Source organism: Camellia sinensis, chromosome 12 (genome assembly GCF_055761805.1).
Source record: "Camellia sinensis isolate YWXY chromosome 12, ASM5576180v1, whole genome shotgun sequence".
Taxonomy (NCBI): Eukaryota; Viridiplantae; Streptophyta; class Magnoliopsida; order Ericales; family Theaceae; genus Camellia; species Camellia sinensis.
This window is the reverse complement of record NC_138972.1, coordinates 161,494,912-161,510,339: the sequence shown is the minus strand read 5'-3', so window position 1 is coordinate 161,510,339 and position 15,428 is coordinate 161,494,912. Positions and strand designations below refer to the sequence as shown.

The 15,428-nt window shown below is 37.2% G+C and overlaps 3 protein-coding genes across 11 annotated transcripts in view; 1 reads left to right on the top strand and 2 right to left on the bottom strand.

Moving 5' to 3' along the window:
* LOC114309627 (Tetratricopeptide repeat (TPR)-like superfamily protein) overlaps window positions 1-15,428 on the top strand; it is a 50,882-nt gene that overhangs the window by 15,904 nt on the left and 19,550 nt on the right. For 7 of the 8 annotated variants that reach the window (XR_014345505.1, XM_082896661.1, XM_082896659.1 and 4 more), the window contains 2 exons: window positions 11,587-11,659; window positions 12,755-13,114. Coding sequence is in view for 7 of the 8 variants with exons in the window: in XM_082896661.1 (XP_082752787.1) it covers window positions 11,587-11,659; window positions 12,755-13,114 (433 nt within the window). In the remaining variant the exon portion in view is untranslated. Of the gene's footprint in view, window positions 1-10,396; window positions 10,863-11,586; window positions 11,660-12,754; window positions 13,115-15,428 lie in introns of those variants that run through there. The other variant, XM_082896663.1, reaches the window with a different exon arrangement.
* Window positions 3,262-4,890, bottom strand: LOC145803398 (uncharacterized). Of its 2 annotated transcripts, XM_082896665.1 has the most exons (6): window positions 4,824-4,890; window positions 4,406-4,691; window positions 4,279-4,308; window positions 3,939-4,189; window positions 3,487-3,862; window positions 3,262-3,389 (listed from the first exon to the last, which is right to left on the bottom strand). In XM_082896665.1, the coding sequence occupies exons 2-5, from the start codon at window positions 4,683-4,685 to the stop codon at window positions 3,563-3,565; spliced, it is 861 nt and encodes a 286-aa protein (XP_082752791.1). In that variant the 5' UTR covers window positions 4,686-4,691; window positions 4,824-4,890; the 3' UTR covers window positions 3,262-3,389; window positions 3,487-3,562. The 2 variants fall into 2 exon arrangements, with proteins under 2 accessions (XP_082752791.1, XP_082752790.1); XM_082896664.1 differs by lacking the exon at window positions 4,824-4,890 and having other exon boundaries at window positions 4,406-4,804.
* On the bottom strand, window positions 4,720-5,779 carry LOC145803399 (uncharacterized). The gene is made up of 2 exons (XM_082896666.1): window positions 5,586-5,779; window positions 4,720-5,510 (listed from the first exon to the last, which is right to left on the bottom strand). Exons 1-2 carry the CDS (start codon window positions 5,655-5,657, stop codon window positions 4,860-4,862), a joined length of 723 nt encoding a protein of 240 aa, XP_082752792.1. The 5' UTR covers window positions 5,658-5,779; the 3' UTR covers window positions 4,720-4,859.

The following is a 15,428-nucleotide window of genomic DNA, read 5'->3' as shown; positions in this document are numbered from 1 at the left end:
ACTCCGAAACCGGGAACCCGATTCGAGCCCCGTCTTCTCCCACAAGTCTCTCGTGCCTAGGCGGTCGTGTGTGCCAAGTTTCGTGCTAAACCGACGCCGTTTGGTGATTTTGGGGCGTTAACGCCTCGAATTCAAGTTTCTTAAGGAAGTTGTTTGCCTAAAGTGAAATCCGACTCTAACTCCCAAATCGGGAACCCGATTCGAGCCCCGTCTCCTCCCACAAGTCTCTCGTGCCTAGGCGGTCGTGTTGCCAAGTTTCGTGCTAAACCGACGCCGTTTGGTGATTTTGGGGCGTTAACGCCTCGAATTCAAGTTTCTTAAGGAAGTTGTTTGCCTAAAGTGAAATCCGGCTCTAACTCCCAAACCGGGAACCCGATTCGAGCCTCGTCTTCTCCCACAAGTCTCTCGTGCCTAGGCGGTCGTGTGTGCCAAGTTTCGTGCTAAACCGACGCCGTTTGGTGATTTTGGGGCGTTAACGCCTCGAATTCAAGTTTCTTAAGGAAGTTGTTTGCCTAAAGTGAAATCCGGCTCTAACTCCCAAACCGGGAACCCGATTCGAGCCCCGTCTTCTCCCACAAGTCTCTCGTGCCTAGGCGGTCGTGTGTGCCAAGTTTCGTGCTAAACCGACGCCGTTTGGTGATTTTGGGGCGTTAACGCCTCGAATTCAAGTTTCTTAAGGAAGTTGTTTCCCTAAAGTGAAATCCGGCTCTAACTCCCAAACCGGGAACCCGATTCGAGCCCCGTCTTCTCCCACAAGTCTCTCGTGCCTAGGCGGTCGTGTGTGCCAAGTTTCGTGCTAAACCGACGCCGTTTGGTGATTTTGGGGCGTTAACGCCTCGAATTCAAGTTTCTTAAGGAAGTTGTTTGCCTAAAGTGAAATCCGGCTCTAACTCCCAAACCGGGAACCCGATTCGAGCCCCGTCTTCTCCCACAAGTCTCTCGTGCCTAGGCGGTCGTGTGTGCCAAGTTTCATGCTAAACCGACGCCGTTTGGTGATTTTGGGGCGTTAACGCCTCGAATTCAAGTTTCTTAAGGAAGTTGTTTGCCTAAAGTGAAATCCGGCTCTAACTCCCAAACCGGGAACCCGATTCGAGCCCCGTCTTCTCCCACAAGTCTCTCGTGCCTAGGCGGTCGTGTGTGCCAAGTTTCGTGCTAAACCGACGCCGTTTGGTGATTTTGGGGCGTTAACGCCTCGAATTCAAGTTTCTTAAGGAAGTTGTTTGCCTAAAGTGAAATCCAGCTCTAACTCCCAAACCGGGAACCCGATTCGAGCCCCGTCTTCTCCCACAAGTCTCTCGTGCCTAGGCGGTCGTGTGTGCCAAGTTTCGTGCTAAACCGACGCCGTTTGGTGATTTTGGGGCGTTAACGCCTCGAATTCAAGTTTCTTAAGGAAGTTGTTTGCCTAAAGTGAAATCCGGCTCTAACTCCCAAACCGGGAACCCGATTCGAGCCCCGTCTTCTCCCACAAGTCTCTCGTGCCTAGGCGGTCGTGTGTGCCAAGTTTCGTGCTAAACCGACGCCGTTTGGTGATTTTGGGGCGTTAACGCCTCGAATTCAAGTTTCTTAAGGAAGTTGTTTCCCTAAAGTGAAATCCGGCTCTAACTCCCAAACCGGGAACCCGATTCGAGCCCCGTCTTCTCCCACAAGTCTCTCGTGCCTAGGCGGTCGTGTGTGCCAAGTTTCGTGCTAAACCGACGCCGTTTGGTGATTTTGGGGCGTTAACGCCTCGAATTCAAGTTTCTTAAGGAAGTTGTTTGCCTAAAGTGAAATCCGGCTCTAACTCCCAAACCGGGAACCCGATTCGAGCCCCGTTTTCTCCCACAAGTCTCTCGTGCCTAGGCGGTCGTGTGTGCCAAGTTTCGTGCTAAACCGACGCCGTTTGGTGATTTTGGGGCGTTAACGCCTCGAATTCAAGTTTCTTAAGGAAGTTGTTTGCCTAAAGTGAAATCCGGCTCTAACTCCCAAATCGGGAACCCGATTCGAGCCCCGTCTTCTCCCACAAGTCTCTCGTGCCTAGGCGGTCGTGTGTGCCAAGTTTCGTGCTAAACCGACGCCGTTTGGTGATTTTGGGGCGTTAACGCCTCGAATTCAAGTTTCTTAAGGAAGTTGTTTCCCTAAAGTGAAATCCGGCTCTAACTCCCAAACCGGGAACCCGATTCGAGCCCCGTCTTCTCCCACAAGTCTCTCGTGCCTAGGCGGTCGTGTGTGCCAAGTTTCGTGCTAAACCGACGCCGTTTGCTGATTTTGGGGCGTTAACGCCTCGAATTCAAGTTTCTTAAGGAAGTTGTTTGCCTAAAGTGAAATCCGGCTCTAACTCCCAAACCGGGAACCCGATTCGAGCCCCGTCTTCTCCCACAAGTCTCTCGTGCCTAGGCGGTCGTGTGTGCCAAGTTTCGTGCTAAACTGACGCCGTTTGGTGATTTTGGGGCGTTAACGCCTCGAATTCAAGTTTCTTAAGGAAGTTGTTTGCCTAAAGTGAAATCCAGCTCTAACTCCCAAACCGGGAACCCGATTCGAGCCCCGTCTTCTCCCACAAGTCTCTCGTGCCTAGGCGGTCGTGTGTGCCAAGTTTCGTGCTAAACCGACGCCGTTTGCTGATTTTGGGGCGTTAACGCCTCGAATTCAAGTTTCTGAAACACAAAGATGTATTTTAGCTTAGAATGCAAAGATAAATTTTATACCTGATCTTCTGGTGGTGGTGTATATGGATTCTCGTCTTCTGCAGATTCCCTAAATGCCCGGTGGCCACTCGATGCATCAGGAACCTATGTTAGTCAGTGCATAATGTGTTAATCATATTCGAATTTCATACATAATCTTGAGTGAAAATTGAACTATCAAACAATTGTGATGTTTATATGGAACCTGTCTGTTGGGATCCACACTCGCCCCCTGTGACACAAGGGCCATCATCTCAGCTCTCATCTGCTGCAAATGTGTAGAGAACTCTGCTCGCAGCTCCTCCCTCAACTCATCCCTTAGCTCAGCACGAACCTGCTGCGTGATCTGATCAATAGTCGATGGATGGGGTGTTGACTGTGATGGCCCAGCACCATCCTTATACACCACTCTGCGAGGCACGATTCTCCCGTATGTGCGACAATATCCATGTCTGTCATGACCTATCAACTCATGGAAAATGGCATTCCTATCCTCCAAAGTCCGACCATCCTCAGGTAGCATAGAGAGTTGACGATTAAACTCATCCTGTATTGAATAAGACACACAAGTATACGCGAAATTAAGATGGTTGACACACAAAAAATAAACTTTAAATACAATCAAAGGTGTTTGGAAACTACCAAGGTCTGGATAACCTCTGGGTCATCTACTCTACGTGTCATAAGCCAAACATTCATCTTATCAGTAGACTCCCCCTTACTGGTCATCTAAATTTTTATTTAGAAATATGAAAATTAGAATCCAAATAATTTGCAAATATACAATGTTTATTTATATAGAAAAATAAAACAATAAAATGTAAACCTCATGCCGTATCTGAGAGAAAGTAGTACGCCCTGTGGTATGAGCTATGCCGTGAGCTCGCCAATTTTTAGCGTTCCTACTTGCAATTTTCTATAACAAGTTCAACAAATGTAAGTATGTAAATATGATTTGTATGTTTACATATCATAAATATAACGTAATTGTATACCTCAGCATCGGAAGTACGCCAATACTCTACAAGTTGTTCCCACTGGCTTGGCACAACGTTCATAGGAACATCATCCTTCAGATTAGGATCAGAGCTTCTAGGTTTGAAATACTTAGCCTTAAGCTTGTTCTTGTGATCCTTCCATATGCTGTTGCAGTTTTTCATGCAGATTGGCTTGTACTCCTCTGGACATATATTCAAATTGTCCTATAAAACACAAAGTTTAAGGCTAAGTATAACACAAATTTGGAATTCGAATTTGTGGACAAAAATATACTTTTACCTTCACATCCTTCCAGATAGCATCAACAATATCATCAGGCACACTGTTCCAGTCAACAAAAGTAAGAGGAACAATGTTACCATTCCGGACAATAATGCCAAGTTGAGTAGTTAACTTGGCCACGTTATCTCCTATTGGGCAGTAATTTCCATCAAATTGTATGTGCAGCTTTTTACCAGTACCCCACTCTTTAATGCCCTTGGCACATCCTCTACCACGCCTAGTCGAGGTCGATGAAGAACTAACATGACCTGCGATATACAATAATAATAAACAATATGCAATGGTAACAACCAAATGCAAATTTAAATAATGTGAATACAAATCATATCAAATAAACCTGATGTGGGCTGTGAAGAAGTCGAAGGGTCTGCAAAATACAATGAGAATAAACAAGTTATATATAATGAGCATAAATAAATGTATGTGTAAATAATTTTCATGCAACTCAAAGCAAATTTAAATACCTGCGGATGGCTCATAAGCTGATGATGATAGCTGCTGTGGTGCCATTGATGGTGGACGCACCGATGGTAGGCGTGGAGGCCGAGTACATGGTAACTGCTGTGGTGCCACTGATGGTGGTCGATACGGTGGTAATGGCCCCTCAGATGCTGGTGGCACTAATGGCCCCTCCGATGCTGGCCGATGTGATGCCTCCTCTAATGGTGGTGCTACTGATGTCCTGTTATGTAGCACATCAGACATCATGCGCCGGGGATGATCAGGCTTCCTCTTCCTTCCCATAATAATCTTCAAGCAATATAACATTAATTGACATTAGAAACATAGACAATGGTTTGTCATCAACTATAATATGACATGATTTGAACTAATACAATTACAAAGACAAAGTAAATTAAGAAATTGATGATTAACTACAACCTTGGCCTTAATTGAATTACTAATGTTGATTACATATCAGCCTATTTGAACATCAACTGTTTCCCCTTTTGCGGCTTCCCTCACCCAACCAACTTCTTCATCACGAAGCATTATATTTTCTTCCAATTGTTGGCTCATGTATGGCTCGATTTGTGGATCAGTTGAACTCATATCAAATAAACCTCTTTGAGACATCTTCACCACGACTTGCCAGTCTGGTTGTAACGGGTCTGCAACATACCAAACTTGCTCTGCTTGGGACGCCAAGATGAAAGGTTCATTGGTAATTCGATCATCTCGGTACAACAAATGATTGAAGTTCACCAACGTGAAATTGAAGACATCTTCTTTCTTTCCGTGAATGTTGTCAATCCAATCACACTTAAACAACACATGTTTCTTCTCATTGGAATATCGAATCTCAACAATATCTGTCAATTGTCCATAATAGTACACAGACCCCAGACGAGGATTCTTGTCTTTTCGACTAGCATAACTTATGGTATCTGCCTTCAAAGCTACACCACAATTTTGTGTGGCTCGACGATCATCCATGGCCTTTACTCGATACCGAAACCCATTCAGTATATACCCGTTGAACCTCCTTGCCAGGTTATGAGGACCATTTGCCAATAGAATAAGCTCTTCAGAAAGTATGACATCAGTAGTCCTTCGCAAAGTTTGGACCTATTTAACACGAAATGTAAAATTTAAAATGTAGATCGACTTAAGTAACTAGAATCTATAGAGTTAAATACATACATGTTCCTTGAACCAAATGTGAAAAGTTTCAAAATGTTCACGCCGAAGTTGATGATCGTCGACACGAGGCATTTTGAGCTTAAGTATTTCAAGGTGTTTGCTGTGTAGATTGAAATTTTAGCCATACAAAAATTTTAGTTGAAAATTCAATAAACATAATAAAATATTGAGTGAGTGACTTAACCTACTTTATGAATGGTTGAACCGCGCTTGTATTGCATAAGATGTACCGATGAGCTTGTACCCAAGAAGTATTATCAAGATAAAAGCTTGTGTTTTCACCAGTAGCATGACCCAAATTATCAGCACCACTATAGTTCCTCACGGGTCGACTAGATTTGGTTTCCACATCACTGAGATATTGTGCACAAAAATTCATGCATTCTTCCATAAGATATCCTTTAGCAATTGATCCTTCAGGACGAGCTCTATTACGCACGTATTGCTTCAAAGTAAGAAGATACCTCTCAATTGGATACATCCATCGAAACTGAATCGCTCCACCCAATAACGCTTCATCAGCTAGATGTATAGGCAAGTGCTCCATTATATCAAAAAAACTCGGAGGAAATATTTTCTCTATATGACAAAGTGTTACAGCGATACGATCTTTAATATATTGCAAATCCGTCGCACGATTCACTTTCGAACACAATTGTCTAAAGAAATTGCTCAATTCAATCAAGGGTTCAATTACATTCTTCGGTAACGATCTGCGAATAGCCAATGGAATAAGTTGTTGCATCAGAATATGACTATCGTGGCTCTTAAGACCCCCAATGCTTCTATCATGTAAGCGCACACGACGTGATATATTGGATGAATACCCGTCGGGAACTCTTACTTCCTTCAACACTTTCAAGAACAAATCTTTCTCATCCTTGGTCATCGTGAATTGTGCTGGTGGTAAATAGGCTTTATTCGACCCTCTTAACTGCAAATGTAGGGGTTTTCTAATATTCATATCTTGTAAATCACGCCGAGCATTAACACCATCCTTCGATTTTCCTGCAACCCCTAATATTGTCCACAACACATTGTCACAAACATTCTTCTCTATATGCATCACATCGAGGTTGTGTCTTATTAGATTGTGCTCCCAATATGGCAATTCATAAAAGATACTCTTTTTCTTCCAACTATGGGTGCGATGTCCAGCTTTCTCCTTCTCTACCTGTCTCCTATGCCTCTCCTTAAGGTCATCCCTATTGTATTGGGTTAAAATACCCTCAGATTCTAATTGTAGCAACATCTCAGTTCCAGACAACAATTTTGGTTTGAGTCTGACTTCCCGACTACCATCAAATGATACTTTATCCTTCCGGAATTTATGGCCAGTAGGTAAAAATCTGCGATGACCCAAGTATGATTGTTTCCTACTATGCTTCAACCAACACGATGTAGTTTCCTTATTGCAACAAGGACATGCATATTCTCCTTTAGTGCTCCATCCTGACAAGTTTGCGTATGCAGGAAAATCACTAATTGTCCACAGTAAAGCTGCATGCATTTGAAACATTTGATTTGTTGATGCATCAAATGTTGACACACCCTCATTCCATAGTTCTTTCAACTCCTCAATCAACGGTTGCATATAAACATCAATCTTGTCACCAGGTCCTTTCGGGCCGTCAATAAGCACAGATAAAATTAGAAATGGTTGCTTCATGCACATCCATGGCGGCAAGTTGTATGGAATGAGCACAACAGGCCAAGTGCTATGAACTATGTTCATCGTCCTGAATGGGTTAAAACCATCAGATGCTAAGCCAAGCCTTACACTTCGGCAATCATTACTAAAGTCAATATTCCGACGGTCAAAATCTTTCCATGCAAGGGAGTCAGCAGGATGCCTGAAGACACCATCATCAGTTCGTTCCTCTGCATGCCATCTCATTAACTTGGCCGTCTTGGATGACATAAACAACCTCTGCAACCTTGACTTTAAAGGAAAATACCTCATCTGTTTTGCAGCTACTTGTTTGCCACCTGTGTTAGGACCATTTGAACCACCATCACCATTTGATTTCCATCTAGAACTGTTGCATATGACACATTTATCAAGATTGGCGTCCTCGTTTCGAAACAACATGCAACTGTTGGGACATGCATCCCACGTCTCATACGTGAAGCCCAAATCTGTTGTGACCTTTTGAGCTTTATAATATGAGTCCGGGAGTTTCACACCCAACGGAAACGCCTCATTCAATAACTCAAGCAACATATCAACAGACTTGTCCGTCCACTGATTAAGCACCTTCAAATGTAGAAGTCGAACAATGAATGACAAAGATGTGAACTTCTGACAACCCGGATACAATTCACTTTGTGCATCTTGAAGAAGTTTGAAATACTTTGCAGTCTCTGCATTTGGACCGAGCTGGGGTTCAGATGCACGGGGATCAGGCCCCTGTGGTTCATCACCCTCAACACTTGTACCGACATGTGGATTTCCCATAGCCCCTTGTATCATTCCAATCATATCATCTCCAATGTCTAAATTAGCTAATGTTTCATTCTCTCGATTACTATGCAGAGATATGTAAGATTCCCCATGATTAATCCAATGTTTGTATTTTTTAAAAAAATCATTCAAAATCAGATGCTCCCGTACACCATCTCGTACAAAATAGTATCGATTCTCACACTTCCTACACGGACAACTGATCATCGAACCTTCAACCCTATTGGTGTAGGCAAACACAAGGAATTCATCAATCCCATTAATGTATTCACTCGACATCCTATTTGGCAAATCAATCCAACTCTTATCCATCATCTGTACACATCCACAAGAATATCTCACCAAAGTAACTCTAAATATAATACCTACACATAAATATTCACTCGACATCCTATTTGGCAAATTAACGAAATGTCTAAAATTCCTATTTAAGAGCATATGATTTGGAAAAAATAAAAAAATAAAAAACTTGAAGGATTGAATGGTAAAATTGATAATTTATGGATGAAATAGAAAAAAAAAATTGATAATTTAAACTTAAAGGATTAGAGCATACGATTAGAGCATATGATTTTGACAAACTATTTCTAATTAGAGCATATGATTTTGACAAACTATTTCTAATTAGACAAACTATATATATATGCATATAATTTTTACTGATTTTGACAAACTATTTCTAATTAGAGCATATGATTTGGAAAAAATAAAAAAATAAAAAACTTGAAGGATTGAATGGTAAAATTGATAATTTATGGATGGAATAGAAAAAAAAAATTGATAATTTAAACTTAAAGGATTAGAGCATATGATTAGAGCATATGATTTTGACAAACTATTTCTAATTAGAGCATATGATTTTGACAAACTATTTCTAATTAGACAAACTATATATATATGCATATAATTTTTACTGATTTTGACAAACTATTTCTAATTAGAGCATATGATTTGGAAAAAATAAAAAAATAAAAAACTTGAACGATTGAATGGTAAAATTGATAATTTATGGATGAAATAGAAAAAAAAAATGATAATTTAAACTTAAAGGATTAGAGCATATGATTAGAGCATATGATTTTGACAAACTATTTCTAATTAGAGCATATGATTTTGACAAACTATTTCTAATTAGACAAACTATATATATATGCATATAATTTTTACTGATTTTGACAAACTATTTCTAATTAGAGCATATGATTTGGAAAAAATAAAAAAATAAAAAACTTGAACGATTGAATGGTAAAATTGATAATTTATGGATGAAATAGAAAAAAAAAATGATAATAGTTGAAGAGATATAAATGAAAACAACCATAAAAATAATTAAAAAAACTTAAAAACACTAATTGATAATAATTGATAATAATTGATAAATGTTGATAATAATTAAAAAATAAACAGTTTTATATATATATATATATACATATATATAGACAGATTTATTAATAACCATGAGACAAATCTGTTATATATAGACAGATTTCAGATTTATATACATATATATAGACAGATTTATTAATTAAAGTATGTTCTTAATTAAAGTATGTTATTAATAAACAGATTTATATACATATATATAGACAGATTTATATATATATATATAACAGATTTATATATATAGATTTCAGATAAACAGATTTATATATATATATATAGACAGATTTCAGATTTATATATATATATATATATAGATTTATATACATTTCAGATTTATATATATATATAGATTTATATACATTTCAGATTTATATATATATATATATATATAGATTTATATACATTGCATATATATATATAGACAGATTCATATATATATACACAGACCGAGAGAGAGAGAGAGAGAGAGAGAGAGAGTCGTCGCCGGAGCACCACTCTTGTCGCCGGAGCCGTCGCCACCGCACCACCGCTGTCTTCCTCGTAGGCCGTTTGGGAAATTTGGGGGTGAAGTTAGGGATTTGGTGAGGAGGATCGAGCGGGAGGCAGAAGGAAAAAGGAGGGTTTTTTTTTTGGACTTTTTGTGACGGTATGATGTACACCGTCGCAAATAGAACGAAAAACGGTGCCGTTTGCATTAATCCTTTTTTGCGACGGAAATTTGCCGTCGCAAATGATATATACCGTCTAAAAAAAAAGGTTTTTTGCGACGGTTTTATTTACCGTCGCTAATACTTCCGCATTTCCGACGCCTCCGCTTAGTTTCATTACCGACGGGTCAGTACCGTCGCTAAAGGCTATTATTTGCGACAGGTGAAGTTACCGTCGCAAAAAACGGTTTTTTGCGACGGGGGGCGCGGCGTCGCTAAAAACCCCGTCTTTTTTGCTATATTTTCCTGTAGTGAAGGTGGTATTCTTGTACTTTTTGGTGGGCACGACTGCAAGCCCATCAAAATGATGTAAATCATTTATATTGTAGAACACGGTAAATAGATTAAGAAAAATATTAAAAACATAGGAAATAGAAAAAATAATTGTAAATTTATAAATTACAACACTTATTTGCATAATTTAGTACATAAATTATTTGTACTTTTATGAATTTATAATTATTATTTTTAACTTCTCACCTTTTTTTTCTTTTTTCTTTTTATATTTTCCCAATAAATTATTCATATAGTATCGATATAAAAAAACATATTAATTAAATATTGATAATCGCATAATCAAATTACATTCTTAATTTTCTAAGATTAATGTGATATAATTATGTAAGAATGATGTACAATCAATCTGATAAATGCGATATAATCAGACCAAGCTGAGCTTACTGGAACCGTGGATGAGGACACAACTATCCTTATTCCATCTAGGCACTACGCTTCTGTCTAGCCTAATCTTAGACCAACTCATCAATTCAAAATGCTGACTTGGATCTACTCGGCTTCAATTGTTTTTTTTTTATTTTTTATTTTTTGGATAGGACTCGGCTTCACTTGTTGGTCGGCCTATCCATCAGACAAACTCATTATTTACTTTTATTTTTTTAAAATAAAAATATACATTTAAAAGAACAAATGCAACCAACAATTGAATCACATAGTTATTAATTTTTAATTTTGTAACAGTTATTTTTATTTTTTTTGCCAAAAAACATTTGTTTTTTTATTTAATAATTTTTTTTTGGATGTGCTTATATTGTAATAAAATTTTAATATCAATTTTTTTTTTCAAAGCATTGTCCCAGCCAACAAGGGACATCTATGGTAGGGACTCAAATCTGGAACAATGCTAATTTATACAATATTTATATGATGAGGGTAGAAACCACACGATACAAGACTTATATTATATGTAAATATTATGTAAAAAATGTAATAATTTTTTTAGTGTGTAGCATTCACCACTAAATTTGCACTCTTAACAATTTTTTTTACCATATATGTGAGTAAAGTATTTAAAACGGCGAAAAACAATAAATGTAAATGTGAATAAGTCAAATTTACACTAAAACACTTCAAATGTAAATGTGAACCAACATTGATGCATTATAGAATAACAAAAAATGACTAACTTCTTCTTCATATAATTCGACAGGTACGAGGTCCAAGACTGAAAGATTTGGTGGAGGTTGTGTCTCTCAAACCATTCCACCTCAGCATGGTAGAAGGTAATGCGTTTTGATAGACGGTTAAAACAACCCTACTTTACGCGAGAAGTATTTTTATATTTATATATTTAAAAAAAAAAAAAAACTTAAAAACAGTTACCTCCTCCCCATTTATTTTTTAATTTCAGAAATCCCAAGTCTGCAGTTAGAATCCAAGTCTACAGTTCAAATCCTAGAACCAAGACATCTAATCCCCTAAAGTTTATAGTTTCGGTTCTTCCAAATTCAAAATGAAACCTTCATAGTTTAACTAAAAACGTTAAGTAAAAATACATTTCTTTTATTATTTTATAAATCACAAGTTAAATAAAATAAATTGGTGAATTTTTCAAATGAAATTGTTTTAACAAAAGGTGAAGACTTATGAGTTGTAATAATGAATTGATTGCACTATTATATTACAAAGGATTTTAAGTAATGTTTGAAATAAAATAATAGAAAATATATTGCAAGAGGGTGTTTAGGATGTGGATTTGAGGCTAAAATAGTTAATAATAATATGTCACATTCAAATTTTTTTTCCCTCACAATCATCAAATCAATTATAAAAAAAAAAAATCAACTATCATCCTATATATAACTTTAATAAATATATTAAAATAGTTAAAGAAATTAACTAAAATAATTAAGTTTCCAAACGAGCCCTAAATAAAATTATCATTTATCATTATAAAAGAATGACCATTCTATATAGAAGTTTAAGGAATAACCATTATACTTAATTCCATCTCATTTTAATGTTGCTGGTAGATAAAAATATAATTATCTAATCAATGAATCACATGGGTAAAATAAAAAAATGAATATTACATTACATGTCGTATAATTGTGTCTCATCCTTCCGGTGTACTTTTTTCTTTTTTTTTTTCTCCCTTTTATTTAATACCATAAAATAGTTTGTAATAAAAAGTAAATTATTTAGGTTTATTTTTAAATTAAAAAAAAGAAGAAGAAGATATTTTCATGTAGTATTTATTTAACTTTGGCAATTTGAAGTTTGAAGGGAGGGTAGTTATTACTATACATGATTATTACTAATACTATGAGTATGAGAAACTTAAAAAAGGCATATTCCAATATAAATTGTGCGTGCAGAGGAGTACAGGGAAGAGCTGGCCATTGCACACGTGAGACGACTCCTAGACATCGTCGCGTGTACCACCTCTTTTGGTTCGTCTAAAATCTCCGGTCGAATGAGTCCAAAAGAAGCCGGTTCAAACGAGGTCGAAACCGGTGTAGAAAGCGTGAGTTGCGAAGCCAATTCGAAGGCGAAAGGAGGCGGGGACAGAAGGTCGACGACGTTCTCGGCCGCCCAGAGACCAACTACTACTCATCATGGTTCCAATGGCGATACGACTGAGAAGGGTGATGTGGCGGTGGCGTTATGCCCGCCGCCGAAACTTGGGCAATTCTACGACTTCTTCTCGTTTTCTCACCTCACTCCGCCAATTCAATGTGAGTTTTTCAGTTTCTACTCTACGATATGCATAATTTCATTTTTATCTCCTTTTTTCTCATTCTTTCTACACACAAAACAAAACAAAGCAAAACAGAACAATTATAGGCTTTATGAAGAAAGCTTTTGTCTCAACCTAGGGAGGAGGTGAGTGTAATTTACCCTTTTTATTTCTACTGTTTAGATGCATGTTGCTAAGTTGGCCACCCACGGGCTAGTTAGTTGGCCATCCAGTACACTTTAAAATGGTTAAGCATCAATCTTTGTTAAATACAAAAATTAAATAATTTCTCTCACTTATTGTTGGTGGCTAGTTAGTTGGCCATCCAATACACTTTAAAGTGGTTAAGTATCAATCTTTGTTAAATAAAAAAATTAAATAATTTCTCTGACTTATTGTTGGGCTAGTGAGACGGTGATTTCTTCCCTATTATGTGGTTGGTTATTGGGCGCATATATATGTTAAATTATGATTGTTTACATATTTGTGTGCAGTGGCGTAGTTAGGATTTTCCTTTAGCAGGGTCATTTAACAAAGTATCATCAATGTCATATATCATATTTTTAGTTCTACACAATCTGTCAATATTCACATAATATTCTATAAATTTCATATATTTGCAAATCAATGACAAAAGTAACCCAAACTAGTAAAATTACAAGTAAAAATAAAATATTGGGATATTAACACTATTACTTCAACAAAAATAAGAAAAGCAATAGTTAATGGAGAGAACCAAAAGTCGATGTCCAGTCTTCAAGAAGAATAAACAAACGTTTGGTTTGTTTCTAGAAACCTAAATTTTTGAATAAAGTTTAATTTTGTTTTTACCTACTGGGTCAATTTGTAAAAGTTTAAAAATTAATTTATTTTATTTAGGCCCACTAGGTTCAATTTGTAAATACTCATAATTTTTTACATATACTCTATCAAAAATTTGAAGTTCATGGTGTCAATTGACACCACTGTTCAAAGCATAGCTCCGCCCCTGTTTGTGTGTAAAATATGATATTGCAGTTTTGTCGGTAGGAGATGGGTCGGATTGATCCAAGCACTTCACGGGTTGACCATTCTTCGTCTTCCTAATTTCACTCGCAACAAGTCCAGTAGGAAGGTTCCAAAATGGGGGTGGTTCCTTCCTACTGACCCTTCGATGACCAAGTTAGAGATGTAGATATGGTGAGGGTAAGAACTTAGAAAAATTAAGAGAACAGGAATGGAGAGTGAGGAGTAAATTACTTGTTACCAAACGTTTCTTAGAAGTTTCTTTATATCTCTTATTAATTATTTTCTTATCTATTCATGTTGTTCCATTGGCCGAAAGTCTATCACCTGCTTGCTGTCGACTATAGCCATTTCACCATGCTTCAGACTGAGAAGTCTTATTGCATTTAATGCCTTGACAGTTGCTTTTAATGCTTGGCGGTTGGTTCAACATCTTTGTAGAATCTTTGTCAGCCACATGGCTAGGCTCTTGCTTGACATATGTCCAGCTGGTGCTTGGACTTGACTATTGTGAGTTCTCTATTAGGCCGTGTTGGGCTGTTCTGCTGAGCTTTATGATGATAACTAATCAAATAATTGTTTGGGAAACCCATAGCAATCATGGGTTGAGCCCTCCGAGGCCCTGCCCCATCAAAATGTGTTTATTTTTATTTTTTATTTTTTTTTATGTATGTTTTAAATTTTTTAAAATTTTAACCTGGATAATAGCAGAATGGTGAGATAGGTTGGTATAATTGGCATTTTGTTGCTTTTCTACAAACTTGAAACCCAAACCTATGTTACAAATCTACACACAAGTTCAATAAAATGTTATTTGGTTGATGAGAAAATGGATGAAAGTGGAAAAGAAATGAAATTTTGGTTAGATGTTGAACTTGGTAATGGAGTGGCAGTAAATTCAACTTGACTGCGTATAGTCTTACAGCCCATTTGAATTGAGTGATTTGGAGGAAAAAGAAAAAAAAAAAAAGTTTTTGGATTTAATCTCGCGTTTTGATTAATTAAAGATGAGGAAATTGGGAAGAAATAGACAAAAACAAGTTTCTCTTTTTTAAAAAATATTTTTGGAGAAAAAAGAGAGGCTAATGCTACTTTTCATAATACTGAAAACTACCCATCTAAATATAAATGAAATAACATAATAAGAGTTTATTTTGGTAAAACAATATAAGTGTTTATTATTATTAGTTTTTATATAATCTAATGATAAAAATCATTTTTTTAATGTCAAATTTAACCAACCAAGAAGGAGAGGAGAGGAATACAAACTTTTCTTCTCAATTCCAACTTAAGTAATCCTTTCTTTT

Excerpts from the sequence above, each read along its gene's own strand:
- LOC145803399 (XM_082896666.1), bottom strand. The coding sequence starts at position 5,657 with ATGCCTCGTGTCGACGATCATCAACTTCGGCGTGAACATTTTGAAACT. Across the intron at positions 5,511-5,585 it reads ACATTTGGTTCAAGGAACAT|GTCCAAACTTTGCGAAGGAC; the intron begins GTATGTATTTAA and ends CGTGTTAAATAG.
- LOC145803398 (XM_082896664.1), bottom strand. The coding sequence starts at position 4,709 with ATGTTATATTGCTTGAAGATTATTATGGGAAGGAAGAGGAAGCCTGAT. Across the intron at positions 4,190-4,278 it reads TTCTTCACAGCCCACATCAG|GTCATGTTAGTTCTTCATCG; the intron begins GTTTATTTGATA and ends TGTATATCGCAG. Across the intron at positions 3,863-3,938 it reads CTATCTGGAAGGATGTGAAG|GACAATTTGAATATATGTCC; the intron begins GTAAAAGTATAT and ends TGTGTTTTATAG.